Source organism: Nycticebus coucang, chromosome 2 (genome assembly GCF_027406575.1).
Source record: "Nycticebus coucang isolate mNycCou1 chromosome 2, mNycCou1.pri, whole genome shotgun sequence".
Taxonomy (NCBI): domain Eukaryota; kingdom Metazoa; phylum Chordata; class Mammalia; order Primates; family Lorisidae; genus Nycticebus; species Nycticebus coucang.
The window spans coordinates 30,522,333-30,540,740 of record NC_069781.1 but is presented as its reverse complement, the minus strand read 5'-3'; the positions used below and the strand labels follow the sequence as shown (position 1 = coordinate 30,540,740).

Genomic DNA, 18,408 nt, shown 5'->3' with positions numbered 1-18,408 from the left:
ACATACTATATAGTGAAATACTTTTTGTGGCCTAAATTTTTAAAATCTTTTATGGATGCTGGAAATACAAATATAGTTTATGTAGTATGGATTAGAGAACTTTATATAGTATATATTAATTAAATCTGTATCTCTCTTCTCCCTTTATAAAGAAAAAGGTTTGAAAGGGAATTTACCATTTACCACCGAGGGCTCTATTCATATTCTGCCATCTCTAAGTTGACTAGGCAAGGCATTTAATGGTCCTCAGACTTTCTGGTTTCAAGACTCCCATATACTTAAACGTTATCAAAGATTCCAAAATACCTTTATGTGCTTGTGTTTATTGATATTTACCATTTTAGAAATAAAAAAATTTTTTAAATGATATTTTAAAAATGATAAGTTCATTAAATGTTATAATTAATTTTTTTGGAGAAATATTTTATAAAACAACAAAGCAGATTGATATCGTATTGCTTTTTTTTTTTTTTGCAAATCTAATATTTGGCTTTAAAATTTTTTTACTTGTATTTTACCTTTGAAATTCAGAACAGTAGAAGAGTAGATTGAGATTTTAGTGATAGGTTTCTACTTTGGGGAACATCAAAATAGCAGTGATTATACTGACCCATTTCAGGAAGATCAGTGTAGCAAAGGTGATTCACGTGGTACATGTGTATTTTCAGAACACTATGCTTTAAAGCTGGAAGTTGTAAGAAATGGGTCCAGCTACCAGTTAGGTAGCAGTGTGATTTGGGGTAGGTGATTTAACCTCTTCATTTCTATTTCTTCATATATAAAATTAAGTGGATATTTCCATTGGTTTCAGAATTTTTTTTTTTCTTTGAGACACAGTTTCACGGTATCGTCCTCAGTAGAGTTCTGTGGCATCCCAGCTCACAGCAACCTCAAGCTCTTGGGCTCAAGTGATTCTTTAGCCTCAGCCTCCCAAGTTGCTGGGACTACAGGCGCCCGCCACAACACCCAGCTATTTTTTTGTTGCAGTTGTCGTTGTTTAGCTGGCCCGGGCCAGGTTCAAACCTGCCAACTTTGGTGTATGTGGCTACACAACCACTGTGCTACAGGCACCAAGCTGGTTCCAGAGTTTTGAGGATTATGTGAAATTGTGTATGGTAATGTACTTGAAGCTATATTTTTACTATAAATATTTTTTATTTTTGAAGTACACGTCATTACTTTTTTGTACCAAGGAGCATCCTTTCTCTATCCCTGTCAGACAGTTCTTTACTAAAACTCAGAATTGTCAACTTAGATCATTTTCACAAGTATTCTGGGAAATGGAAGGGAATGAAATTTCCCCCCTTGATTATTTTGAATCAAAAATAATAAAAGTAGTTCTGTTAAGGCACTTGGGGGGGGGCGGGGGGGAAGCCAGGTCCCTTGCCTTTTTACTCCTAGGCAACCCTACTTTCTTATCAGTTAAAGAAGTTATTAGTCTCTCTTTCTCCCTGCTGCCCTCCAAGGCTAGAGCATGATCATAGCCCAAACTCCTGGACTCAAGGGATCCTCCTACCACAGCCGCTGAGGAGCTAGGTCAACAGGCTAGTGATAACCAGATCCCGCTAATTTTATTTTTTGTAGAGATGGGGTCTTGGTATGTTGCCCAGGCTGGTCTTGAGCTCCTGGCCTCAAGTAATACTCCAGCCTTGGCCTCCCAAAGTGCTGGGATTTGGGGCATGGCATTGTTGGACTTGTTTTCTAAATACATCTTAATGAGCCTGTTGTGATAACAATTTTATGAATTGAAGAGACTGTGAACATCATCTGTTTGCTTCCTCTTTATAGAGAGACTGATGCTGAGAGAAGCTAAGCTGCTTGTTTAAAATCATTTAAGTAGTTCATTGGTTCTGTCTTGGCTGACTTGGGAACCTTCTGTTAAGCTTTTCAAAAATACTGATGTCCAGGGCCTTCCCTTAGAGATGGTTTTAATTGATCTTTATAAAGCACCCCCTGGGTAATTATATATAATGGAACATCATGACACTCTTAAAAAGAATCCATTTTCCTTCAACATTCACATTTAGTGTTTAACATTGAAGTATTCTTATTAAGATGAGGCCATTGTATTTCTTAGTCCTTGTAGATTGGCAAGCTTTACTTTTTTATTTTGTGGGAAATAAACTCTTAAACTTCATGAGAATCAAAACTTTGATGCTGAAATACTTATTTTAAATAAATTTGCCAAGTCGGGCGGCGCCTGTGGCTCAGTGAGTAGGGCGCCAGCCCCATATGCCCAGGGTGGCGGGTTTGAACCCAGCCCCCGCCAAACTGCAACCAAAAAATAGCCGGGCCTTGTGGCGGGCGCCTGTAGTCCCAGCTGCTCGGGAGGCTGAAGCAAGAGAATCGCGTAAGCCCAAGAGTTAAGAGGTTGCTGTGAGCCGTGTGACGCCACGGCACTCTTACCAGAGGGCGGTACAGTGAGACTCTGTCTCTACAAAAAAAAAAATAAATAAATTTGCCAAGTCAACCAGTACAGTTTTATAAATCTATGTGTAACAGATGGTGTTAAAATGAACTTTATGCCTATCCTACCTACTAATAATTTTATTTTCCATTATTTATTCAGATTATGGAATGTCATGTTTTTGTGTAGACTTTTACCAAAAATCTTTATTTTTCCTGTAGGTGAAAGCACTGAAAGAGAAGATTGAATCTGAAAAGGGGAAAGATGCCTTTCCGGTAGCAGGTCAAAAATTAATTTATGCAGGTATGGATTAAATATTAAAATTAATATGCTATGTCTTTCTTGTAGTGGTATTATTTTCATTTTAGAAATGCTATCTTACAAATCGTAATGTATTCAAATTGATTGTCAGAAATATGGTACAAATGAAAGTGGTGGAAGAGCAATCATTTGAATATGATTTTGCTATTCAGTCTTCTCTTTTTATTCACATTTGGCCTATGAGTTTTCCATCCACTGATGTTAGTTTTATTTAGTTTTATCTTTTATAAGCATGATGTTAATTGGCTTTTGTGTTTTTAATCAATCTGAGCTTTTTAAAAATTTGAATTAAAACTGTTTATATTGGTTGTGTTAATAGTATACTTGGACTTATTTCTGTAATTTTGAACAAAATTGAATATTAAATTTACATGTTCAAAGACATTAACTGACAGGAGGGGGGAAAAGATTAATATTCAGATAACATAAAAAGGGCGCCCCCTGTGGCTCAGTGAGTAGGGCGCCAGCCCCATATACCGAGGATGGCAGGTTCAAACCCAGCACTGGCCAGATAACATAAAGAATTCTTAGAAATCAATAAGGAAAGGATGACCAATAAAAAGGAACAAAAGAAATGAATAGGAAATTATAATTTTAACTAGCTTCACTGGCAACCAAGAAAATATATATTAAAAATAGACTTGATAACCTGAATTTAGTAGGGAAAATTCTTCTTGTTTTTCAAAGGAGATACTGAACATGGTCTTTGTAGATGTCTGTAAGGTGGGATTTTGATTGCTCATCTTTATCTTGTCTTTTCCTAGAGAGCATTTTCTTAACTGAGACTGTTTAGAGGAAATCCTGGCCTTGAGATTTAACTCCATCATTTTTATAGGTCAGAAATTTAGAAGCCTAAATTAGAGGCAGACATAAAATTAAAGTTTCTCATTTGTAGTCTTGGCCTTTTTTCATTTCTATCCAGAGTAGAAACTGTGTTGGTTTCTGTCTTATTGCTTGCAGCTTTTGGTTCAGTAACTGTTTAAAGGTAGGAAGCTAAATTCATTGAACAGGAAACATTAAGGAGTCCTGACCTAGTATTTAACCTTCAGCTTGACCCCAGTTTTGTGTACTACTTTTTGCGTTACTGAGTTCTATAGCATTTTGCCTTTTCTTGTATCTTCTATGTCATTTTCTAAAGTACTTGTAATATCTTTCTTTGATAGCATTTGAATGTTACTGATTTGTAATGTATCTGGCTTTTGTGGGAGCAGGAAATCGGGAAAAGAATATCAGGAAAGGATGTAGGCTATTTGCTATATAAGGGACCCTTAGGCAGTCACAATATTTTCATTGTCTTCATTATGTCTCCTTTCTTGGGACCTCTTTCACATTTTCTTGCCCAGGAAATCTTTTACAGAATTAAGTAATACATTTTTAAAAATTGCTTAGCTTTTATATACAGTATGCATGTTTCATCTTACAGTCAAATGTTTATTCTTTTTTAACTAATGTGTTTACATTTATCTTTATCATGGCCGATTGGGTAATTTTTTTATTGGGGAAAGTAGTAATTGTTAGAATTGATGTTAGTGATTAATAAATAGACAATTTTAACTTAAGTTGCATGTAAGACAAAAGATTACTGCACGTTAAATAATATTTCTTATTATATTGTTATCTCTTACTGTATTAGGCAAAATCCTCAATGATGATACTGCTCTAAAAGAATATAAAATTGATGAGAAAAACTTTGTGGTGGTTATGGTGACAAAAGTAAGTTTCAACCTCGTTCTTTGTTTATGTGTGTGTGTATCTTTTAAAAATTAATGATTACTACTAAATTTAGAATATAAATGTCTTAACACAATAACTAAGAAAATGCCAGGAAGGCTATGTTAACCAGTGTGATGAAAATATTTCCAATTGTATATAAAACCAGCGCATGGTACCCCATGATTGCATTAATGTACACAGCTATGGTTTAATAAAAAAAAAAAAAAACTTAATGATCACAAGTCCAAACAGTGGGTGCAGTTTACACATCCATAGCAATGTGCATTAACTGCTACAGAGGTTTTAAGAATTTATATTCGGGGCGGCGCCTGTGGCTCAGTCGGTAAGGCTCAGTCGGTAAGGCTCCGGCCCCATATACCGAGGGTGGCGGGTTCAAACCCGGCCCCGGCTGAACTGCAACCAAAAAATAGCTGGGCGTTGTGGCGTGCGCCTGTAGTCCCAGCTACTCGGGAGGCTGAGGCAGGAGAATCGCTTAAGCCCAGGAGTTGGAGGTTGCTGTGAGCTGTGTGACGCCATGGCACTCTACCGAGGGCCATAAAGTGAGACTCTGTCTCTACAAAAAAAAAAAGAAAAAGAAAAGAAAAAAAAAAAAAAGAATTTATATTCGATCAACCATGAAGTTACTAATTTTATACATTTGTCGTTTTAATGTAACTTTTATGTAAATTGGAATAATAGAGTGTCAGGCTAAAATTATTTTTGCTGAATTAATAAAGTCACTTATGTAATTAGTTTTAAATGTACTTAGAAATTAAATAAATGTTTCTTATTCCATAGTTTTTAATAAACGTACATTAAGTGAACTTTGTAAGTTATGTATGAACTCTTCAAGGCAGAAAAAGCATGTAAGTTTATTATTTCAGTGATATTTCTTAGTGCTGAAATACGTTTTTAGAAACTAAAGGAAAAGGCAACTAAAGAAATGGTGGTATGTTTTGTGAGGACATTTTAAACAGCAACTTTTCTGTGATGTGTTGGGCTGAAGTATTTTGAGAATGATTCATAAAAGTTTTTTTCTAAAGCAGAGAATAAATGTGGGTTCTTTAAGAGACTGCTTTTTTTATATACTTGTTTATTTAAGGATGCATAGTCATGAGGTAAAGAGTTAAGACAGATGGACAAGTGGTGCTCATGAAGTTAATTTTTAGGATCGAATCTTCATAATCAGCAAAAGAACAGTGATACTTGTAGTACAGAAAGTAAATTTAAATCAGTACTTAAAACCATTTCATCAAAGACCCAAAACTGGAATAAATTTGTCTTTTTCTCCAAAGTCACAAAATGATACTAGTAGAAATGGAGTTGAAGAAATAACATTTTTATTGCCGTATATTTCTGTACCCGGAGACAAAGGCAGCTAAACAGTTCATATGTGTTGGACTTCAAAATTTTTTTAATGTGTTAAGAACCATGGTGATTTTGCTATATCTAATCACTTAGTCATTATGGATTAAACTGTAACTATAGAGAAGCAAAAAACGTGAGGAAGTTTCATCTGTTTTGTTTGTTTTTTCTGACTGTGGTAAAATATACATAAGTAGCATTTTCCAATTTAACTGTTTTTATTTTATTTATTTTTTAATTATTATTTTTTGAGACAGTCTCACTGTGTCACACTCAGTAGAGTGTTGTGGTGTCACAGCTCACAGCAACCTCAAACTCTGGGGCTTAATTGATTCCCTTGCCTCAGCCTCCTGAGTAGCTGGGACTACAGGTGCCTGCCACAACACCCGCCTATTTTTTTTTGTTGTAGTTGTCATTGCTGTTTTTTAGCTGGCATGGGCCAGGTTCATACCTGCCAGCCTTAGTGCACGTGGCCAGCGCCATAACCACTGTGCTTTGGGCACTAAGCCAATTTAACCATTTTTAAGTGTACAATATAGTTGCATTGCTTTGCAACCATCACTGTCATTCATCTCCAGAACTTTATCTTTGCAGATAGAAACTCTATACTACTACTTTTTTTTCTTAAACTCTATACTTAAACACTAACTCCCCATTCCTTCTCCTTTGAGCTGCTGTCGTCTGTCATTCTACTTTGTCTCTATGCATTGGACTACTTTAGGTTTCTGATATAAGTGGAACCCTACAGTATTTGTCTTTTTTTTTTTTTTTTTGGAGACAGAGCCTCAAGCTATTGCCCTGGGTAAAGTGCTATGGCATCACAGCTCACAGCAACCTCCCAATTTCTTGGCTCAAGCGATTCTGTTGCTTCCACCTCCTAAGTAGCTAGGACTACAGGCGCCCGCCACAACGCCCAGCTATTTTTTGGTTGTAGCATCATTGTTGTTTGGCAGGCCTGGGCTGGATTCAAACCCGCCAGCTCAGGTGTACCTGTCTAGCGCCTTAGCCGCTTGAGCCACAGGCACCTAGCCGAGTATTTGTCTTTTTATGACTGGCTTCTTTCACTTGGCATTACATCTTCAAGGACCATCTATTTGTGGCATGTGCTAGAATTTCCTTCCTTTTTAAGGGTGAATAATCTATTTTCTCATCTAGTTTTATTATACATAGTACACAGTAGAAAATGTGATAGTCGGTGGCGCCTGTGGCTCAGCGGGTAGGGCGCCGGTCCCATATGCCGGAGGTGGCGGGTTCAAACCCAGCCCTGGCCAAAAAAAAAAAGAAAATGTGATAGTCACACGTTTGTATAAGATTGTTATTGGTCTTACTTCCTTTAGTATTATAGTAACCTTGACTATTTGGAATACACCTAAAAATTAAGCAGGAAGTTCTCAGAATAGATGTGTATATTTGAGGAATAGGTACTTAGCCTATTCTTATGTTAATAGGAATCTAATGGTATTTATGGTTTTATATTGAAGTTAACAGTTCAAAGGGGAAGAAGGCTGCCAGAGTAAGGCATTATGAAAACAATGAGAAGTGACCTTATTACAAAGAAGAAAAAGAAAAAGTTGTTAAAATCAAAAGAAGAAAGGAGAAAAATAAAAGAAGAAAGGAGAAAGGCTTGGTACTGTTTAAAATAAGTTGTAAATAGCTCTTTGTGGCAATAGAGACCTTGAAGGCATGGTATATTAACAATATTGATCACAGATAATGTAGGAAATATTAAACAGGTATATTGCATTTAAAATACATTTTTAGGTGCATCTTACAAGGGTATATGTGAAACTTGGTTAACTGTGAAGCTGGTGAATGATGCCCCATGATTATATCAATGTACACAGCTATGATTTAATAAAAAAAAAAGACAAAAGTCTTGATTTAAAAATAAATACATTTTTATATAGATTAGTTATTATAAAAGTTTTGGTGCTTAAAACTCTTGAAGCTTTACCTTTGTGAAATTTCAATTTGTCCAGAATGACTCCTTATTTGAGAATTTCAGCTCTTGGGGGTTTTAGAGTATCACTGCTCTGTAGAGTATTGGCAGTTAAGAAAGTTAAGCTACATATGAGGCTCTTAAAAAGAAGGGCGTAGGGCGGCACCTGTGGCTCAGCGGGTAGGGCGCCGGTCCCACATGCCGGAGGTGGTGGGTTCAAACCCAGCCCCGGCCAAATTAAAAAAAAATAAATAAATAAAAGTCTCTCTTTAAAAAAAAAAAAAAAAAAGAAGGGCGTAAATGCTACTTTTCACAGCCTCTTTCTACCACTTTCTGATAGCCACTCACCCCCCCCCCCATATACTCTGCACTAGCCCAGATCAAACAAGGCACAAGGTAGTTCATTGGTTTTAGAGTTCAACTTGTCCTTGTGGTAGACCTTGAATCTTCCATTAAAACAGTTACCTTTTGTCTTTAGGAAAGGTATGGGTTAAATGGATAGTGAACATTGGAGAAGGATAAAACTCATATGGTAGTATTTTTATGTAAGTATTCAGGTGTGGGGTGTGCCAGTATCCCACCCTTGCACATACTAAAAAATTCTCAGAAACTTTTGACTCCTCAAAAACTTAACCTCTAACCTCTGATTGCCTATTATTGATCAGAATCCTTACTGATAACATAAATGATTGATAAATACATACTTTTTATTGTATGTATTACATACCATAGTCTTATAGTAAAGTAACCTGGAGAAAAAAAATGTTAAAATCACAGGAAAAAAAAAAAAAAAAAACATTTTTCTTACTCATTAAGTGGACATGTATCATCAAAAAGGTGTTCATCTTTGTTGTCTTCATGTTGAAGAAGCTGAAGAAGAGGGCGGGAGCTGGTCTTGTTTTCTCAAGGATGGAGGTAGAAGGGGCAACAGGCACACTTGGTGTAATTTATATTGAAAAAAATTCTGCATATAAGTAGATCCGTGGAGTTCAGACCTGTGTTGTTCAGAGGTCACCTGTAATTGCTTTTTGCTCTGTGGGAAGCTTTATGGTGCTGCTTCTAGTTCAGAAAAGTGCTGAGCATGTAGCTGTGATTTTATTTGGGCTTTATTTTTTCGTTTAACTACATACACATCTCAATGTTGTTAACCCCTTTGGACCTGTTGATTTGCAGTTAATATTAGGATTTTTCTCTCCATGGTAAAATACAGTGCAGCAGAATATTTGGCATATTCATTAATAATCATGTTTTTATTTATACTTCCATTTCTAGAAAATTATTTTGGTAATGCTTATACGTGTTTATAAGTACTTTAAAGTTATAACCAAGATTTGACTGGATACAGTGGGTCAAGTCTGTAATCTCAGCAGTTTGGGAGGCCAGTTATACTGGGCAACATAGCAAGACCTTACTCCACTACAAAACGTTTTAACAAATTAGCCTTGGGTAGTGGTGTGTGCTTCTAGTCCTCGCTACTTGAGAGACTGAGGCAGGCAGATCGCTCGAGTACAGGAGTTGGAGATTACAGTGAGACTCTGCACTCCAGCCTGGGCTACAGAAAGTACATGTCTTTAAAAAAAAAAAAGTTATAACCAAGGTACATGCAAAGTTATGTGATTCCCTTTTGGGAGAATATACATTCTGTATATATTTTAAAATACTGGCAAAAAATTTTGTCCTTTTTCATATTAACTTGACACAAAGACTGAAGTAGTTGGGTAAAGCTAATTGAAGCTTATAATTGAGATAAGGTGCTCATGAGCTTTGAGAGTAACAGTGATTCAGATTGCTGATACCGATCATTTGTTACATCATTTCATAAAATTATTTTCAAGTTAAACATGTTCATATTGGGGTCATGTTTGTTTGTGTTATCCTCTAATTAAAGAACAGGTAAGGTAACATGTAGTCTTTTATCATAATTATTTTGCTTTTAATTTTGTTCAGCCCAAAGCAGTATCAACACCAGCACCAGCTGCAACTCAGCAGTCAAATCCTGTCACCACCACACAAGTTACTTCCTCCACAGCAACAACTGTGGCTCAGGCCCCAACCCCTGCCCCGGCTCCTGCTTCTCCACCTGCATCCATTACTCCAGCATCAACAACAACATCTGCTGAACCTGCACCTGCTAGTGCAACTAAACAAGAGAAACCTGCAGAAAAGCCAGCTGAGACACCAGTGGCTACCAGCCCAACACCAACTGATAGGTAAGAACTGCCTTCCAGGAAGTTTTATCTCAAACTATGTATTTAAGTGTGTATTTATTTTTATTATTGTTTTGAACAAAGTGACTTTTTAATTTTCCATGTTAAGCTTTTTCTGAACTTTGAAGCACATGCTGTATGAGTCAGTTTTGATTTCTAGGGAGAATATAAGTCCTAATTTCCCAAATTGATATTTTTATATTCTTTATTGATCCCCCTCCCATGTGTCAAAGTCATTATTCATTTTGAGTAGAAACATTAGGAAATCTGAATGGCCAGAAAGAGAAAGAATTATAAAATAACTACATTGCCACCCAAATTATTGACATTATCATATATATCATAAGCATCTTTCCATGTCAGTTAGTATTTCCAGTTGCTGACACAGCATTGTGTCTGTTTTTGACTGACATTTGCTAGCTCTTGTAACTTTAGAACAGTACTCAACATCTTTGAGGATTTTCCTCATCTATAAAATGTGAATTACAGTAGGACCTATCTCACAAAGTTGCTATAAGGATTAAATGAAATATTAAATATCAAATGTTCAGAATAGCACATGGTACATAGTAACTGCTGAGTAAGAGCCAGCAGTGGTTATTTCACCTAACACCTTTTGTTAAACTCTTGGATTGTTTCAATTTTTCACTGTTAGCACCTGTCTTTATGAACCTGTGTGTGTAGAAACTTAAGTTTTTGCTTGTCTAGATCTTAGAAGAAAAAGGAAAAAAGTGCTGTAATATTTTGAGCCTGAGAAATAATTCTTATGGGAAGTTGGCAGTTACGAGCTTATTGATTAGTTTAATTGAGAATTTTTTTTTTTTTTTTCCCCTCCTCACTGATCAAATAAAATGGCCAGGGTAAATGTTTTAGTCAGGATTTTCTTAGCTAGAAATTATACAGGGCAATCCTTTTTGTGGAAGAGCATGGCCAACTTTCACCGGCACTGGAGCTGTGTTTGTGACTTAGTGCAACTCAGGACCTCGGAATCAGAAATAGACATTATAATGAGAAACTGACTGGAAATACTGACATGAGAGGGTATTTATAACAGTGAACAGAAAGAATGTAGTCGGCGGGCACAGTGGCTCACGCCTATAATCCTAGTGCTCTGAGAGGCCAAGGCAGGTGTCTTGCCTGAGCTCACAGGTGCTAGACCTCATGTCTAAAAAAATAGCTGGGCAGTGTGGGGGGCGCCTGTAGTCCCAGCTACTTGGGAGGCTGAGGCAAGAGAATCACTTAAGCCCAAGAGTTTGAGGTTGCTGTGAGCTGTGATGCCACACAGCACTCTCCATAGGGCGACATATTGAAACTGTCTCCAAACAAAAAACAAAAACCCACAAGCTTTAAAGATTAAGACACAAGTTCTTATTCTTTTAAATAGAAACTGGTATAGTAAGTGGTCATTTCTAGATTGGGGCTTGGTAAAAAAGTTATTTTGTTTTTATATATTGTTTCTTTTGAGATTTTATCTTCTCTGTGTGGTAGTTTTACTTATAATAATCATATTGGGTGTTGCAATGCCAGGCACTTTGCTGACTCTAGCAGTAACTCTACACAACATTTTGGGGTAAGATACTATCATCAACCTTGTATTGATGAAGAAACTGAGACTTAGAAAATATAAGTAATCTATGAGTTCAGACTTGGTTCTCTGGCTGTTCCACAGAGGACTTTCTCAGAACTAAAATAAAATATGTTTTTGTTTTTAAAATTGGGACAGAGGTAGAGAGAGAGAGAGTATGTGTGTTGTTTGTGTTAATTTAAACTTCTAACTACTGCCCTTACTGTTTTTGTAAGCTTCAGTTTATTTTTCTTTGTCCTGCCCTTTATGGCCTTTCATAATATTTTCTTTGTCAATTTTTATTCCAGACTCCTGCAGTCCCCAAGACATTTAGTCTTTTTAAACTGGTTTCCTTTACATGAGAGCTAGGATTTATCGCACCTCTGCTTTTTTTGCATATGCTATATTATTTACATGCCTTTTTTCAATTTTCTCATTTAAAACTTACCTGAGACCTCGCCATGTAAAGACTTTACAGCCTAATTTGGTTTCTATATACATTATTTCTTTTTATGTACTGTTTTTGCTGTGCCTTAATTTATAAATTATTTAACTTCTCATGTGTATTCTTCTAAGGAAATATTCATTATCTTTTTTGTATTCTTTAGATAGTAAGCTATCTGTAAGCATGTCATTTTTAATCTTTGGACATTTAAAATTATGGATTCTTAGAAAAGAAGGAATACTGAGATTGAAAATGTTCCCCAAACCGTAATACAAATAAAATTTCTGAATTTAATCTACAAGAGACTGTTTAGATACTATAGCTGGACTTTTATACATAATTAAAATAAAAGAATCTCTTTACAAATTGAACATTTACTAAATTAATGTAAATTAAATTTTATGTACTTTTTGAAATGTAATTTTTCTAAAAACCTTTTACAGTACTTCAGGAGATTCCTCTCGGTCGAACCTTTTTGAAGATGCAACAAGTGCACTTGGTAAGAGTCTACTTTACCTGGTAAAATCACTTAAAAGAGATGGGAGAAGTTAAGTTTCACTCTGCTAGATCATGGTAATGTATTAATTTTTGTGGTCACTTATAATCAAATTGTAAAATTGTTGGGTTAGGTAACTTAATAGTGTTAATAAAGACTTTGTAAATTAATATTTTATTTTATTTTTTGAGACGGTCTCACTATGTCACCCTCGGTAGAGTGCTGTGGCATTACAGCTCACAGCAACCTCAAACTCTTGGGCTTAAGTGATTCTCTTGCCTCAGCCTCCCAAGTAGTTGGGACTACAGGCACCCACCACAGAGTCCAGCTATTTTTTTGTTGCAGTTGTTATTGTTTAGTTGGCCTGGGCTGGTTTCAGACCCACCAAACTCAGTGCATGTGGCTGGTGCCATAACCACTGTGCTACGGGCAACGAGCCATAAATTAAGATTTTATACAGTATATTTAATTCTTTAAAAAGCTCTTAGAGTTAAGTATACTTGTTTCTGTAAAGCAAATAATTTTCCTTTTTTTTTGTAGAGACACAGTCTCATTTTATGGCCCTCGGTAGAGTGCCGTGGCCTCACACAGCTCACAGCAACCTCCAACTCCTGGGCTTAAGTGATTCTCTTGCCTCAGCCTCCCGAGTAGCTGGGACTACAGGCGCCCGCCACAACGCCCAGCTATTTTTTTTGGTTGCAATTTGGCCGGGGCCGGGTTTGAACCCACCACCCTCGGTATATGGGGCTGGCGCCCTACCGAATGAGCCACAGACGCCGCCCAATTTTCCATTTTTAAAATGCATTTTAAATATTGTCTTAAGGTTGATCAGTGTACAGATTTATTACAGTGTATCTTTGAAATAGGCATATTTTCCTAAATGTGCCTCATACTTCATGTTAATTTACCTGCAGCTTTCATTCCAACTTCTTGGCCCTGTGGATTCCCATTTCCATCTTGTTTATATTAGCTTGTGGCAAAAATGTCTTTTTATCCCAGCTTTTAATTTTACCTATTGAATATGCCTTTCCATCTCTCTTTATCCCTAATCTCTCAAAATAAAACAACTTTTCTTTCATGGGAACATCTCTGGTACAGATCCCTGTTAATTACTACTGGCTGACAACCCCTTTCCTGCTCTTTGTACTTTTAAATGGTAGGGAAGTAAAGTAGAAAGTAGGGAACAGGTGGAAACAGTAGCTATGGTGGCATACAGGCTTCTGGATTCCTGCCTGGCTTCTACAGCAGCACGGTTACAATGGTAGTAGGGTTCTAATAGCAGAAGCACCTTTTATGAGCTGACTTGGTCCTCTGACCTAATTGAGCTTGAACTCCATGATGCCCTTATTGCTGTAGAAAATGGCAAGCACATGTAGTGGTAACATAGTTTAAATAATCAAAGATCACCTGAGTACATCAAATCTAGATTTCCATCTTTGAGGAACAATTTCTTGGGACTATGGGTTGCTGTTTAGTTAGAAAATCAGACATCACTGTTTAAAATAGGGAAAGGCTTAATCTTAGGAAATTGTTACAAAAAATGTTGGAAGGACTGGAGAAGAGGATTACCCAGAGGTCAGTAAACTTTTTGTAGCCTCAGGGCTAGAGCCAGCTGGCACTTGCCCCTAATGTTGCTGTAGGCCCTGGCTGTGGCCACTGCTGCTGCAGTTAGAATGCGTTGATGCTGTGGAGCAGGAGCCCAGGAGTCCAGGGCTGTAGCTGCTGCTGCACCTAAGCCCTGTGACCGTGCCTGTATTTTACATCTTTATATCTCCTAGAGCACCTGTGCTCAACTTCATGGTCTCAGGATCCCTTTTTTCTTCCGTCTTTAAAATTTACTCATTCTCTGTGTTGAGTCTCTGCTTCTTGAAACTACTTTGGCTTCCGTGATACCACTCTTTTCCTGATCCCTACCTCACACTATTCCATTTTAGGCTTTCTATTTAATTCTTTTTATTTTTTCTGACCCATAAATGTATGGATTGTCTATGGTTCTTCTCTAGGCCATAGTTTAAAGCTTAAACTGTGGGAATGGTTGATACCATTCATGCATTTTAAGGGTTCCTCCAATTTTTTTATTTTATTTTATTTTATTTTTTTGAGACAGAGTCCCACTTTGTCACCCTCATAGAGTGCCTCGGAGTTACAGCTCACAGCAACCTCAAACTCTTGGGCTCAGGCAATTCTCTTGCCTCAGCCTCTGGAGTAACTGGGACTATAGATAGCCGCCTCAACATGCAGCTAGTTTTTCTGTTTTGAGTAGAGACAGGGTCTCACCTCTTGCTCAGGCTGATCTCAAACTCCTGAGCTCAAGGGATGCACCTGCCTTGACCTCTCAGAGTGCTGGAATTACAGGCATGAGCACCACACCCGCCCTGAGTTCCCCTGTAGTTATCTTCCTCTGAGCTCCCAGAGTCATTTCCTTAAACTGCAAGCTAGAAAACCTGCGACTTTCTTAGGTTTCACATTGACTTATCTTTTATTTCCCAACTGATTATTTCCTTTGTTCTCTTACTTCCTTTGTTCTCTTACTTCCTTGCGCCATCACTCATTCATTCATCCTTGACCTAAGCATTAGCATTATTTTGGACAGGGACCCTCTGCCTCTCTTGGCTCAGTGAGTCTGATTCTCTTTCTTAAAGTCTCTGGGATATTTTTTCCACTACCACTTAGTTGCCTTGGTTCAGGTCCTTACCTTACTTAAAATTCTCACATTATCCTTCTCCAGCTGGTCTTCTGACCTTTCCCTTCTCAGTCCAGCCTCAAATTCCTGGGCTCTAGTGATTCTCCTGTCTCAGCCTCCTGAGTAGCTGGTACTATAGGCATAGGCCATAATACTAGCTAATTTTTGTAGCAGCAGTGTCTTTCTGTGTTGCCTGAGCTGGTTTTCCAAAGAAAGCAGATGTGTGTAAGGGCTCTAGGGCAGGAAAGGGCATGGCCTGTTGAAATAATCCGGAGAAGCTGAGTGTGGTGGGTAGAGTATTGCTGAAGACTGGGAACCCCAACCCAAATAGGACGAGGTTTTCTTTTTTAAAGCTCTCTTTTGCAATGGCTGAAGAATGGATTGGAGGTGTGGGGGCAGGAGTGGAAGCAGAGTGTAGTCCAGACCAGAGACAGCAGTGAGCTGCTCTGAGTGATGAGTGGGAGAGAAGGATCTAGGTGGATTTGGAGGTAGTTTAGAGATAGAATCTGCAAGGCGTGCTGTTAGATTAGATTTAGAAAGTTAGGAGGAGAGGAAATGAAATCACCAGGGTTTCTGGTTCAAGTGGTAGTTGGATAGAAGGGAGAAGACAGGTAATGGTGGGACACATTTGAGGGGGGAATCGTCATTAGAATTAGTTGAGGAGTGAGTGGAATGTGAGAAAATGTACACTGCATGCTGGATAGTTGTGGCTGTGAAGGGAAAAGAGCAGATTGTTCCTGATAGAGGAATTGGGATGAAATCTGAGGAGGTGTGTTTTTGTTTTAGGAGGAAATGCAACACACATTTAGATGCTAATCGGGATAATTAAGTAGAGCAGAAGGGGAGAAGGTGGAGAAGAGAGAAAATAACCAAATGCAGTTCTTTGAAAGGGCTGTAAAAGCAGTGGTACCCAGAGCACAAGTGGAAGAGAAGATTTAAGCGAAGCAAGTTTATCGTGGGTGAGCACCAGCTTAGGGTATTAATACCGCTTTTGTGGGGTAGATGAAATTCTAACTTTTTAGTTCTTAGCCTCTCTATCCCGACTATTTTGATAATATAAGGTGTCAGCAGGAAACTGCAATCTTGTTGCATCATCCAATGCATGATTTCAGAATTTAGTTCATCTGTCTCTTACAGGTTGCATTTCATGACCTACCACTAATTCTCTCTCAACTTTGTACCTGATATTTCTATTGTAATTAATAAATAAAGGTGGACGCTAAAAGCAAGGCATCTACATTTCTTTCGGGAGACTCAAGGGGAGAATTTGGTTCTTTGTCCTTACCAACCACTAAGCTACAGACTGCCTACATACTTTGGCTAATGGGCCCCTTTCACCATCTTAAAGACACAGTATAGTATTTGATCTGCTCCTCTAACTTCTTATACTTTAAGGCAGGGGTCCTCAAACTGCAGCCCGTAGGCCACATGAGGTGGTGTGATTGTATTTGTTCCCATTTTGTTTTTTTACTTCAAAATAAGATATGTGCAGTGTGCATAGGAATTTGTTCATAGTTTTGGGTTTTTTTAATTAACTATAGTCCGGCCCTCTTAACAGTCTGAGGGACAGTGAACTGGCCCCCTGTTTAAAAAGTTTGAGGACCCTTAAAGCAGAACCTGCTTTAAGGACCCTTGTGATTACATTGGGCCCACTCAGATCATCCAGTAATTCAGGATGCTCTCTCTTAAAGTCAGCTGATTAACAGCCTTAAATTTCATCTGTTACTACAATTTTCCTTTGCCATGTAACCTAAAATATTTATAAGTTTCAGGAATCAGACTATGGGCATCATTGAGGTACTATTATTCTACTACTACCTATCTGATGTAATTTATACTGTTACTCATCTTTATATTCCTAGCACAGTAGTGCCAGAAGCACTGTATACATGTATATAATCAAGAAATGTGTAAAGAATGTTTGTTTATTACCTTTTTTAAATTTCTTTCCCCTCCGTGCCCCTTTTTTTAGTGACAGGTCAGTCTTACGAGAATATGGTAACTGAGATCATGTCAATGGGCTATGAACGAGAGCAAGTAATTGCAGCCCTGAGAGCCAGTTTCAACAACCCTGATAGAGCCGTGGAATATCTTTTAATGGTGAGAAATATGCTTTAGTTTTCTTTATTTTAGTTGTTTAAAATCAAAATCTCAAACAGATTTTAAAGGATGAGTTAACAATTCATGGAAAACAATAATGTTTCTTTGTTTTGGGTTTTTTTGTTTGTTTGTTTGTTTGTTTTGAGACAGAGTCTCACTTTGTTGCCCTTTGTTGCCATGGCATCATGGCTCACGGCCAAACTCTTGGGCTCAAGTCATTCTCTTGCCTCAGCCTCCCAAGTAGCAGGGACTACAGGCGCCCACCACAATGCTTGGCTATTTTTAGAGAGGAAGTCTCGCTCTGGCTCTAGCTGGTCTGGAACTCCTTGTGCTCAGGCAGTCCACCTGCCTCGGCCTCTCAGAGTACTAGAATTACAGGTGTGAGCTACTGTGCCTAGCCAAGAATAATGTATTTTAGATAATTTACAAAATGCTTTTATTTTTCCTAGTATGTTAATTTTTTTTTTTTTTTTAATAAAATGTAACTTTTTCTACTCTACCGAGGGCGGTACAGTGAGACTCTGTCTCAAAAAAAAAAAAAATTAAATGTAACTTTTTCTAAAAGATTCTGGTAGGGTTTTAGAAAACAACGTGACTAAATGGTTGTAAACTTTGCTAGCCACTTGGAGTGTAGTGCTTGCTTTAATCTAATGGTCTGACATTTTATTGCCTTTTTAGGTGCCAGAGTGATCCTGGATGAATTATTTAGAGCAAAAAATGTCAATCTGGGAGCCCAGGCCAGATGTTATTTGCCTATATTTTGTTACTTTCTGTAATTAGTTGCCAGTTTTCTAAAATTGGGAGATTTTACATAAAAAAATACATTTCTGATTTATCTGGACAATTTTGCTCCCAGATTTTTGCATTCACTTTCTGTTACCTGACATAGCATTATGTATTTTAATGTATGATGTTACTTGCCTTGTTCTGTAGGCATTTGAATTTATTAGTTTCTTTTATAGTCAATAGCAGCTGAGGAACTTTTTAACAAGGTATGGGGGGGAGTAGTTGCCCCTTCCAAGTAGCTGGGACACAGGCGCCACTATAACGCCTGGCTATTTTTAGAAACAGGGTCTCACTCTGGCTCAGGCTGGTCTTGAACCCCTAGGCCGAAGCAGTCAGCCCAACTCAGCCTCTCAGAGTGCTGGGATTACAGGCATGAGCCATC

The 18,408-nt window shown here is 37.7% G+C and overlaps 1 protein-coding gene across 2 annotated transcripts in view; it reads left to right on the top strand.

Annotated features, from left to right (window-relative positions):
- Nucleotides 1–18,408, top strand: part of RAD23B (RAD23 homolog B, nucleotide excision repair protein) — a 44,853-nt gene that overhangs the window by 12,418 nt on the left and 14,027 nt on the right. For both annotated transcript variants that reach the window (XM_053566500.1, XM_053566492.1), the window contains exons 2-6: nucleotides 2,629–2,710; nucleotides 4,362–4,441; nucleotides 9,693–9,955; nucleotides 12,405–12,460; nucleotides 17,113–17,240. In XM_053566500.1, the coding sequence (XP_053422475.1) occupies nucleotides 2,629–2,710; nucleotides 4,362–4,441; nucleotides 9,693–9,955; nucleotides 12,405–12,460; nucleotides 17,113–17,240 (609 nt within the window). The remainder of the gene's footprint in view (nucleotides 1–2,628; nucleotides 2,711–4,361; nucleotides 4,442–9,692; nucleotides 9,956–12,404; nucleotides 12,461–17,112; nucleotides 17,241–18,408) is intronic.